This window comes from Nomascus leucogenys, chromosome 8 (genome assembly GCF_006542625.1).
Source record: "Nomascus leucogenys isolate Asia chromosome 8, Asia_NLE_v1, whole genome shotgun sequence".
Taxonomy (NCBI): domain Eukaryota; kingdom Metazoa; phylum Chordata; class Mammalia; order Primates; family Hylobatidae; genus Nomascus; species Nomascus leucogenys.
In genome coordinates, this window is record NC_044388.1 from 59,174,236 (window position 1) to 59,186,795 (window position 12,560).

General features: G+C 42.9%; 1 protein-coding gene across 1 annotated transcript in view; it reads right to left on the minus strand.

Moving 5' to 3' along the window:
- Positions 1-6,310: 6,310 nt before the first annotated feature.
- The window catches only part of MAK (male germ cell associated kinase), a 62,139-nt gene continuing 55,889 nt past the window's right edge, over positions 6,311-12,560 (minus strand). The window contains exon 14 of the mRNA XM_030817285.1: positions 6,311-7,080. Coding sequence (XP_030673145.1) covers positions 6,926-7,080 — 155 coding nt within the window. The 3' untranslated portion in view covers positions 6,311-6,925. The remainder of the gene's footprint in view (positions 7,081-12,560) is intronic.

Below are 12,560 nucleotides of genomic sequence, written 5' to 3' on the forward strand. Positions count from 1 at the left end.
ATATAATTGCGAATCTAGAAGACCCATCTAGAGCTTGAATCACCTAGTTTGGTCTCCACATTGGACACATTTACTGGATACTGGTATGTTTTTAGTTCACTTTATTCATGTTTCAACATGAAGAATTAATCTGGTGCCCCTTGCTTTAGTTTTCATTCGGTAAGGAGTTTTAGTTTTCATTAGGTAAGGAGCCGGGCATGGTGGCTCACGCCTGTAATCCCAACACTTTGGGAGGCCGAGTTGGGTGGATCACCTGAGGTCAGGAGTTTGAGACCAGCCTGGCCAACATGGTGAAATGCTGTCTCTACTAAAAATTCAAAAATTAGCTGGGTGTGGTGGCACACGCCTGTAATCCCAGCTATTCAGGAGGCTGAGGCAGGAGAATTGCTTGAATGTGGGAGGTGGTGATTGCAGCGAGCTGAGATCGCGCCACTGCACTCCAACCTGGGCGACAGAGTGAGACTCCATCTCAAAAAAAGAAAAAAAGATATTTGCTACTGATTTACCCTAACTGATATTGGTTGAGTTTAGAGTATAATTCAGACACTTTATGTATTTGCATAAGCCCCTTGATGGTGGTCCTAGTTTTCCATCCTTTTTTATAGGACTCTGGACAATTAAGGGCACTTGTGTTGCAGTGGTAGAGGCATCAGAAGGCCACAGACCATCCAAAGCTACCATCCTCCCAGGCTTCCATAGCTAAGATTTTGAGTCTCAATGTTGGCCATTTTTTCACATGTCATGGAGTGTTTCCAAAGGGCACGCATTTTTGCCACCTTCAGTCCTAGAGGAGGACCTGGCTCCTCCTGAATGACAAGGTTCCCTGAACGTGGGAATTAGTTTAGATGCCAGGTAGATCCCCGTGTGACTATTTGATCCCCAGCAGTCAGCCTGGAAAATTCTAAGGCTGCCCACAGATGAGAGGCAGGAGGCTTCATAGCCCTTGCCAAGTCCCCTAATCCCTGCTTCTCTGCAAAGATCCCTGAGTATTTACTGCCTAAGAGTTGTGCTGGGTCCTAGCAGTGCAAAGAACAAGCCATGATGCTTGCCCTTCTGGAGTCTAGTGGAGGAGGTGGACCTCTAAACGAAGGCAGTATAGAAATAAGTGTATAATGGAGGTAGATCCATATTACTGTGGGGGCACAAGGAGGGGAGTGGGCATTTCTGTTTAGGGAGTCAAGGTAGGCTTCACAAAGGAACCAATAGTTAAGCTGAGTCTTGTCAGTTGATTCATGAGTCAGCTGACATGAACTCCTTTTGTGAGTTGTCTATGAGGAATTCATAGGTAAGGACAGGGGCAAATGTCTCAGGTAGAGGGAGCAATATATACAGTGCCTCAAAGGCATGAAACTATGTAGCACAACTGGGTTCAACCATTTCCTTAGAGATATAATTCTTTTTTCTTTTTCTTTTTTTTTTTTTTTTGGAGATGGAGTATGGCTCTTGTTGCCCAAGCTGCAGTGCAATGGTGCGATCTCAGCTCATTGCAACTTCCACCTCCGGGGTTCAAGCAATTCTCCTGCCTTAGTCTCCTGAGTAGCTGGAATTGCAGGTGTGCACCACCACACTCAGCTAATTTTTTGTATTTTTAGTAGAGATGGGGTTTCACCATGTTGGCCAGGCTGATCTCGAATTCCTGACCTCAGGTGATCCACTCGCCTCGCCTCTCAAAGTGCTGGAATTACAGGCGTGAGCCACCGCACGGGGCCAAGATCTAATTCTTTTTAATGGCTTTTAAGTTGTACGGATGTTTACTATTTAGTTTATTATTCCCCTACTGATAGAAATATGTCTTGTTTAATGCCTTTGATAGCCGGGAGCAGTGGCTCACGTTTGTAATCCCAACACTGGGAGGCCGAGGTGGGCAGATCCCCTGAGGCCTTTGATATTACGAAGGATGGTGTACCAAGAAATATCCTCATGGAAATCCCCGTGAACATGTGCAAAGGAATCTGTAGTTTACATTCCTAAATGCTGAGTCAGAGCATCTCAGCATTTAAAATTGTGATTGCCCTCAGAAAAGGATGCACCAATTTACCCTCCCACTAGTGGTGGCTAACTTTGTGTAATTGGACTTTTTAAAAATCTTTGACACATTAAGCTGGAAGTCTGCAAACTTTTTCTGTAAAGGGCCAGATAGTGAATATTTTAGGCTTCGCAGGCCATCTGTGTCCCAGCTGCTCACCTCTGCCTTTGTAGAATGAAAGCAGCCACAGCCAATCGGTAAATGAGTGTGACTGTTCCAATAAAACTGTACGTATGGGCCCTGAAATCTGGATTTCATATGATTTCTACGTATCACAAAATAGTAGTCTTACTTTGATTTTTTTCAACCATTTCAAAATGCAAATCTATTCTTAGCTTGCTATCTGCACAAAAACAGGCAATGGACTAGAATTGGCTCGCTGACCATAGTCATACCTGTAAGAGTTAAAGAAAGAAGAAAGAAAGATGAAACGCACCTTTGCAGTCAGTCAGATTTTCTTTAGTTAAAACCTGAGAGACCTCCTGGCTAATTTCAGTTAGGAGCATTTTCTCTTACAGACCCTGCACTTGATGGATCACCTGGCACCGCCCAAATTGATAAACTGGCTCATCTGATCTTGTGGCCCCTGTCCAGGAACTGACTCAGTGCAAGAGGACAGCGTGCACTCCTTATGACTTAATCTCCCACCGGACCAAGCAGCACTCCTGACTCACTGGCTGCCCCTGGCACACCAGGTTATCCTTAAACACTTCGATCCCTGAATGCTCTGGGAGACTGATTTGAGTACCAATAAAACTCCAGTCTCCTGCACGGCTGGCTCTATGTGAATTACTCTTTCTCTATTGCAATTCCCTGTCTTGATAAATCGGCTCTGTCTAGGCAAAGGGCAAAGTGAACCCATTGGGCCATTACAAGATTTTGTGTCTTTGGAAGCACTTCACATTTTTATTCTTTTTTTTTTTTTTTTTTTTTTGAGATGGAGTCTCGCTTAGTCACCCAGGCTGGAGTGCAATGGCGCGATCTTGGCTCACCACAACTGCTGTCTCCCAGGTTCAAGTGATTCTCCTGCCTCAGCCTCCTGAGTAGCTGGGATTACAGGCATGTGCCACCACGTCCAGCTAATTTTGTATTTTTAGTAGAGACAGGGCTTCTCCATGTTGGCGAGGCTGGTCTCGAACTCCCAACCTCAGGTCGGGACTTCTCACCCAGGCTGGAGTGCTGTGGCACGATCTGGGCTCACTGCAGCCTCCTCCTCCTAGGTTCAAGTGATTCTCCTGTCTCAGCCTCCCGAGTAGCTGGGACTACAGGCGTGTGCCACCACACCCAGCTAATTTTGTATTTTTAGCAGAGATGGTGTTTCACCATGTTGGCCAGGCTGGTCTCAACCTCTTGACCTTAGGTGATCCACCCACCTCGTCCTCTCAAAGTGCTGGGATTACAAGCGTGAGTCACGGCTGCAACTGGCCATTCATGCATTCATCTTAGTATGGACTCGTGGATATTTCTTTTTTCTTTGGGTTGTAATACTTATTAATTTTCTTTTTTTTTTTTTTTTTGAGACGGAGTCTTCGCTCTGTTGCCCAGGCTGGAGTGCAGCGGCATGGTCTTGGCTCACTGCAACCTCCGCCTCCCGGGTTCATGCCATTCTCCTGCCTCAGCCTCCCGAGGAGCTGGGACTACAGGCGCCCGCCACCACGCCTGGCTAATTTTTTGTATTTTTAGTAGAGATGGGGTTTCACCATGTTAGCCAGGATGGTCTCGATCTCCCGACCTCATGATCCGCCCACCTTGGCCTCCCAAAGTGCTGGGATTACAGGCATCAGCCACCGCGCCCGGCAATACTTAAATTTTCTTGCTCAAATTGTTGCAGCTTTGGCCATTGGAAACTCAGTTGACCTCTGTGTCCCTCTGGCATAGCCAAAGGGTTTGTGTGTTTGTAGAACTTCCTTATTGTCTGGCACTACAAGACGTTCTAGGCTCATCTTGTGTATTTCCTGTCCTAGTACTAGAATCAGCCATTTCTCCAAGTGGCCCTGGTTCCTTTTATTGAACAGTGGTACTGGACACCAATATCTGAGTGCTAGGTATGCTTATTGCTACTGGGCTGAAATCTACTTAAAACATTTTTTTACGTTATTCTTTTTCTAGCTCCCTAAATTAAATGCTTAAATTCAGCATATTTTCCATGCCCGTTTTTTTTTTTTTTTTCCACAAATAAACCATGCGCATACTTTTTTTCTGAGATCTGTTTTGGCTAGATGTGCAATGACACAATCTTGGCTCCCTGCAACCTCTACCTCCTGGGTTCAAGCAATTATCCTGTCTCAGCCTCCCAGGTAGCTGGGATTATAGGTTGCTCACCATGACTCATAATGTTTTTGTATTATTAGTGGAGATGGGGTTTCACCATGTTGGCCAGGCTGGTCTCGAACTCCTGACCCCAGGTAATTCTGGAAAAAGAAAAACTGTGGAGACAGTAACAAGGTCAATGGTGACCAGAGGTTCAGGGCAAGATAGGGAAGGATGAATAGGGAGAGGACAGGATTTTGAGGGAGTAAAACAATTCTTATGATACTATTATGGTGGATACATGTCCTTATATATTTTGTCAAAACCCATGGTGTACAACACAAGAGTGAACCCTAATATAAACTACGGACTTTAATTAATAACAGTGTATCAGTACTGGCTTATCAGTTGTTAGAATTATCTACATGAATGCAAGATGTTGATAATAGGGAAAATCGGGGAGGGGCAGATAAAGGGGCATATGGGAACTCTACTTTCTGATCAATATTTTCATAAACCTAAAATGGCTTTTTTTTCTTTTGAGATGGAGTCTCGCTCTGTCGCCCAGGCTGGAGTGCAGTGGCACGATCCCACTGCACTGCAACCTCTGCCTCCCGGGTTCAAGCAATTCTCCCACCTCAGCCGCCCAAGTAGCTGGGATTACAGGTGCCCGCCACCGTGCCCAGCTAATTTTTGTGTATTTTTAGTAGAGACAGGGTTTCACTATCTTGGCCAGGCTGGTCTTGAACTCTTGACCTCAAGTGATCCACCCAACTGTGACTCCCAAAGTTCTGGGATTACAGGTGTGAGCCACTGTGCCTGGCCCTAAAACTGCTTTTTTTTACAGACTATGAATTAAAACAACAACAACAAATAGAATTCAGGATATAAGGTTTAAAAACATAATGAAAACACACTAGTTAACCATATTTATTTTAATGTCTATTGAGAGTTTAAAAGTTTCCCAGTAACAAAAGACTGCACAGCTTTAAGACATTAATTTAAACTGTATAAATACATATAACCATTACCACTAGGATAAATTACTCTTTAGATTTTAACATTTTTCAACATCTTATATCTGAACAGTTGAATCTTCTATACAAAAATATTATTATTATTTTATAATATGCCTTTGTATAATGCCCACAAGATGACACCTATTACAATAGCAGTTGTTACAAAGTCACAAAATACATAAAAATCTCAACAGTTGATAACATTATTATTCTTTAAAAAGAATTTACAGTACTAAGGTCCAGTCCAGAAAGTGGCAGATTTAAACAGAGTAGCCCAAAGTTCGAAGTGTCTATTTAAAATACCAGTTTGGAAATAAACTAAGAAAATAATATATGTACTATGTGATATCACTGTCCCAGCAGCTGAACGCACTTGATTCAGAGCAAATGTGAAGGTCAGAGCTGAGTCAGTGGTCAGCAGCATGAGTTGGCTTGGGGGAACCAGCTGGCACGCTTCATCTTTGTGTCTGGTAGGGACACAAAAACAAAGCAATTTGAAAAGTCCAATGAACCAGCATCAAACACAGTTTCCAGAACTTTCTTAATGATGTCCAGCCAAGAGAACCTTGACTTGGTTAATATCGAAGTCATTAAGCCATCGGGCTTGACAGTCACCTTGAATTCATGGGAACTGTACTGGTCAAGATCAAAACACAGGCTGTCTACTAAAATCAGGTGGCATAACTTTGATATTCTGTATGTTAAAGATAAATTTATTTCTAAAAAAAAAAAAAAAAGCTGGGCACTGTGGCTCACACCTGTAAGCCCCGTGCTTTGGGAGGCCGAGGCAGGTGGATCACCTGAGGTCAGGATTTCGAGACCAGCCTGAGCCTGACCAACATGGTGAAACCCTGTCTCTACTAATACTACAAAAATTAGCCGGGCATGGTGGCACACGTCTCTAATCCCAGCTACTCGGGGGGCTGAGGCAGGAGAATCACTTGAACCCAGGAGGTGGAGGTTGCAGCAAGCCAAGATGGTGCCACTGCACTCCAGCCTGGACACAAGAGTGAAACATCGCCTCAAAAAAAAAAAAAAAAAAAAAAAAAGACGTCCAGCTCAAGATTGAAATTACCATCACTCCCATAGCTTCAAAGTAGAAAAACAAATAATTGCAATCTTTCTGTCATTGACAAAATGGCAGCGCAGAGCCTTAGTCAAATAACCACAGCTGACAGCCAGCAGAGGTTGACCCAACTGCTGTACAAAAACAAAAGACAAACCTCTTGAGCCTATCACAGCAAAGTGAAGAACTACTAAACCATTTGGGCACATACAACAAATGAAAACTAAAACACTCTAAACATTTTCTGCAAGTTTTTTTTTTTAAGGGGTCTTATTGGATTTACTATTTATTAAATTGTAGATCAAATACTTCATACTTTGGCAAATAGTTTATTCAATACTTTGTAACATCCTACCCATATATCAACACTGTGGGCAATGATGCTAAGAAAATGCATTTCTTGGAAATAAATAAAATAGGGGATGATTTTTGCTCTTCCAAGTACCACTTTTGCATATTTCTTCCAGAACTCAGTAGAAATAGACATTTGTAGACATTTCCCAGGGTCAAGGAACTTGCACGTTCTCTACGGAGCAATGCTGTGGGGTTTCACACTACAGACTCCTACCGGTGGCCTCCATACTTGGCCACCCAGTCTGTCCTTCCGTGCACTGAGGGAATGGGCTGTGCACGGTTCACAGTATTTAGGTTTTTTGCTGTAGGATTGTAAGTACGTCCTGAAAACTGCCCCCGACCAGTTTTTCTGTTCCAGGTATATTCTGAAAGAAATCAGATTCGGAAAATAGGGTTTTACTCATTTGCTTATCAAAGTCAAAGAAATTCATCCTCTCATTTGATGGGGAAAATCTGAATTTATGTTTAAAAGATTAACTCAGTACTGTCTGAGGCTTTTTAAATGTTAAAACCAAAAAGTCTAGTGTAGTAATATGTTGACATCAATTAGAATTTCCAATAGCTGGCCAGGTGCAGTGGCTCATGCCTGTAATCCTACCACTTTGGGAGGCTGAGGCGAGTGGATCACCTGAGGTCAGGAGTTCGAGACCAGCCTGGCCAACATGGTGAAACCCTGTCTCTACTAAAAATACAAAAAAATCAGCTGAGCATGGTGGCGGGTGACTGTAATCCCAGCTACTCAGGAGGCTGAGGCAGGAGAATCACTTGAACCCGGGAGGCAGTGGTTGCAGTGAGCTGAGATCGTACCATTGCACACCAGCCTGGGCGACAAGAGTGAAACTCCATCTCAAAAAAAAAAAAAGAATTTCCAGTAGCTGAAGAGCCAATATTCCTGGTTTATAGTGCTGACACTGCTGCTATTTTCAATATTTTACATTTAGATAGGCAACGCCAGGTAAGAAGACCAAGAAAATTTATTGGCTCAAATTCAATGGGCAACACCCACAGTGTTAGTGACTTTGTAATATCACACTGTGGTTACATCTAAATAATATTCACACAGTATCACTACAGAAAAATGTATTTGGAATTGTGAATCTATAAAACTGTGGCTTCATGGAGAAACACACATGGGGCCCTATAATAGATTTCTTTTTAAACACTAAAATGTGGGTTTTAGAATGAAGATTTCTTTTTTTTTAATGAGGCGGAGTTTTGCCCTTGTTGCCCCAGCTGGAGTGCAATGGAGTGATCTCGGCTCACTGCACCCTCCACCTCCCAGGTTCAAGCCATTCTCCTGCCTCAGCCTTCTGAGCAGCTGGGATTACAGGGGCACACCACCACGCCCAGCTAGTTTTTGTATTTTTAGTAGAGATGGGGTTTTGCCATGTTGGCCAGGCTGGTCTGGAACTCCTGACCAAGATGATCCACCCACCTTAGCCTTGCCAGTGATCCACCCACCTCAGCCTCCCAAAGTGCTAGGATTACAGGTGTGAGCCATCGTACCCAGCCCATACTTCATTTCTCATTGGGAAAATCATGGGTGGGAAGGAACACAACTCCCTTAAATGGCAGAATCCTAAACTTTTAATCACAAGGTTATTTCATTCATATATATCTGACTATTTAAAAATTTGTGAAAAATTTAAAATTTCTTGAACATTTGTTATCTAAACAATTTATGAGCTAAAACTGCTTCAACATTTCAAAGGACAAAGCAGGAGATCATTTTACAGACAACTTTTGATGCCTTCTTCAGTCCGTCCACGCTTTCCTCACCTCGAATTGAGGGCTAAGGTATCACAGGTATTGTATCTGAGGAGGGATGTTTGCTTTTTCCATCTGGGGTTTAAGTATCTCTTCACACTGTGTAGTAGCTGCCATTCTTGGATTAAACTCTAAGTGTTAATACTGAAATGAATCTGACCATTTTGTACCCCCGGCCCTAGCTGTCCCATATTTACTGGCATGGTTTGCACAGTGTTTCTTAAATTTTCACTGTAAAACTGGGAGTTAGGAGGGAATTCTGTGAGCACATGGTCCTGACAAGCTACTAACTTGAGCATGGGTGAACGAGGTATTAAGTGTGGACACTGTGGGTAAGACAGCCGCCTGGCTGCGGTGTAGTTTGGTGGAGGCAGGGAGGCCAAGAGCTCCCCACTCCATGGTTTGACAGGTCCTTTCATTCCACTCTTACTGGGCTTAAAATTCTCAAAGTCAAAGCCACTAAAAAGCTACCTAACAAAGTCAGGGACAATGTGTCTACAAGGGCCAGTTAGGGCACCATGTTTTCTAGGAAGAGCCCTTTAGTTACAGCCATTGGAATAGAAATGAGCATCTGTCTGCTAAATTAGTGAGCTCACCCATGTGGGCCACAGGTCAAAGTGGTAGCAGGGGTAGAAGAGACAGTGTGGGAGGGGAGTAGAGAGCGGGAAGGGAGGCAGTGAGCCCCGCTTATTCAGAGAGGGAAAAGGGAACATGGCATTAAGCTAATGGGTGAGGCTCTGAGGGCAAGAAGTGAGAGCTTTGGGGAGTAACAAAAAGAGAAGCCTTTTTCCAGGTCATGACATCACCTAAGTCAAGTCCTAAATGGTTTTAAATGAAATTGTGTCCAGGACAATATTTTGTAAAACTTTTTCAAGAGGGAATCATTTTGCTAAGAAGGGGTAGTGTTGAGATTTAGGATTCCTTTCCTAGATATACTAGAATTTTAGGATTCAAGTACCTTTGGTGAAGAACCTAACAGCTGAGAGGAGCCCAGATCTCGTGGCAGGGCAAGAAATGCTTTTGTGCCTTAGTGGGACCACCCCACACCTCACTGCCCTGCAAGAGCGGGATAGTGAGCCTTGCAATGCTTGCTCTGTGTTTAAAACCTGCATCTGTCCTATCAAGGACATTTAACTTCTTGTAGAAAATCTGTGCTAAAGGAAAGAAGTTTGCCTCTAGTTATGGATTTAATTGATGCCACTATGATATAACTTTTAGCAAGATATAAAACTTGTGTAAGATGCGGATCATAATAGTACCTCCTGGAATACAGCCCTGGTAGGATTAATGAGTTAATGTACACAGAGTGCTTAAAACAGGATCCCGCACTTCTAAAGTGATCCCGAAGGGTGCTGTGTAGAACAGAAGTCACTCCTCGAAGTCCTTGTTGTTAGTTTCAAGGCAGGGGATAAGGAAGTATTAGGGGAAGGAGAGATTACATGGGGAGGAAGACACTGATTTTCCCTCTCAAAACTTGAAGGGTAGAGGCCAGGCGCAGTGGCTCATGCCTATAATCCCAGCACTTTGAGAGGTCGAGGCAGGCAGATCATGAGGTCAAGAGATCGAGATCATCCTGCCCCATCTCTACTAACAATACATAAATTAGCTGGGCATGGTGGCACGCACCTGTAGTCCCAGCTACTCAGGAGGCTGAGGCAGGAGAATCGCTTGAACCCGGGTGGCAGAGGTTGCAGCAGGGAGCTGAGATTGCACCACTGCACTCCAGCCTGGTGACAGAGCGAGACTTCGTCTCAAAAAAAAAAAAAAAAAAAAAACACACACACACACACACAAAACCAAAAAACTTGAAGGGGAGAAAGAAGAGCAAAGACGAGACTATGTGAGAAGGGGGAAATAGTTGAGTAAATATGGTAATGACCTGGTTTTATTTTCTTGTGGGAAACTGTCACCCAACTGGCATGACTGGAAGACACATCTCTTACAGAACAGTGTTTTTTCTAAGGATTTGCATTGACCACTTGAGAGTGATTAATATTTACTTCATTTTTTACCTTTCCTCCTATCACCATCTGTAGAAAAATCTGATAAGCAGAATAAAGAAATAAAAAGTTAAGAAAAAGCATTTACTTAAAAAAATGAAAACAGGAATATGCATGCTAATTGGATAGAATAATATATAAAGGCCTTCAATATCTTACAAAAATATTTTTTAAAAGACCCACTCTTGATTTATAAGAGTAGATACCTAGGTAACAAAATAATTTGAAACATTGTGATTTTCTGCTTTTATATTAAAAGTATAAAATGTGGCTGGGTGCAATAGTTCATGCCTGTAATCCCAGCACTTGTGGGAGGCTGAAGCAGGTGGATCATTTGAGGTCAGGAGTTCAAGACCAGCCTGACGGACACAGTGAAACTGCGTCTCTACTAAAAATACAAAAAGAATTAGCTGCGCATGGTGGTGCATGCCTGTAATCCCAGCTGCTTGGGAGGCTGAGGCAGGAGAATTGTTTGAACGTGGGAGGTGGAGGTTGCAGTGAGCTGAGATCACACCACTGTACTCCAGCCTGGGCAACAGAGCAAGACTCCATCTCAAAATAAATAAATAAATAAAATTTTATATTTCATATAAATGAATGGCTCATAAGGCTGGCTTAAATATTTGAGGCTTTAGAAAAAATCACTGTTGATATAAAATGTTTACTTATTTTGTTTCAGTGAAAAGATAATGAAGCAATTCTTTTCACAGATAAGGTAACTGTAATACTATTTAAGCAGTTCTGTAGTGGCAAGAAATAAAAAAATAAAGAAGTCTAGGCTTTATACATTTTTAGCTCCAATAGTGTGAACTTTAAAGACTGGCACATCTGATCAGGGGTTTTAATATACAATAGTGGTTAGGATAGGCTGTGAGCACACTTTCAGAGTCAACTTTTAAATTAAACTACAGGCCGGGCTTAGTGGCTTATGCCTATAATCCCAGAGTTTTGGGAGGCCAAGGTGGGAGGATTGCTTGCGCCCACGAGTCAAGATCCAGCTTGGGCAACATAGCAAGACCCTGTCCCTACAAAAAACATTTTTTTGAATTAGCTGGGCATGGTGGTGTGCGCCTGTAGTCCCATCTACTCAGAAGGCGGAGGCGGGAGGATCACTTGAGCCCAGGAGTTCGAGGCTGCAGTGAACCATGATTGCATCCCTGCACTCCAGCTTGGGTGACAGAGCAAGGCTTTTTCTCTATAGAAAAGAATTAAAATAAATAAATTAAACTACAATTAGGTATCTTATTAAAGTTCTAATGATTTGCTTTAATGTTTATTTTTGGTGCTTCACTAAGGATATCTATTTCAGATTAAAATGATTCGAAGACCATTCATGGTCAAATCTGATTGGCTTAAGTACAGAATCATCACCCTCCATTTCAAATGTGTACCCCCACATGTGGCGGTCACATGCCACACCACTGGGGAGCAAGCTTACCTCAGTTAGGCATAACGCTGGAGGGTGGAGGGATAAACCCTTCCCCACCGAATACTATTGCAAAGCAAAAGGCAGGGTGTGAAAGTCCTGCCGCCACTAATTTCTACGACCTAAGATGGAACTGTAGAGACACACCTCCTGTTAACTCATTGATAAATAGAGTATCAGCATTTATTAAGCTTTCACCCTGTGCCAGGTCCTGGGCAGAGAGCTCTGGAAAAGGCATTTTCTCACATCTCTCTGTGCAGCACAGCACACTCTTTGGAAGTGGATTAAGTTGAGTTTCTATCCCAGCTCCACTAGCTGTGTGACCTCAGGTAAGTTACCTCACCTACATTTCATCATGTGTAAAGAAGAGATCTAGCTACATCATCAGGTTATCATGAGGATTAAATGATATAATCCCAGTAAGCCCTGTACACTGTGCCTGGCAGACAGTCACCACTTAATTAGAGGTAGCTCTTCTTATAATTATTAGACCCTCAAATCCACATTTTTGGAAGAAAAATAGGACATTTTGGTAAAAACAAAAAGAAATGCATTAATGAGGTGAGGCTCACTAAAAGTCTTCGCTTGGGAAAAGTGACTGCATAAACTTGAAAAGGAAAATGTTCCTTTCTGCTAGGAATCTAGAAAACTG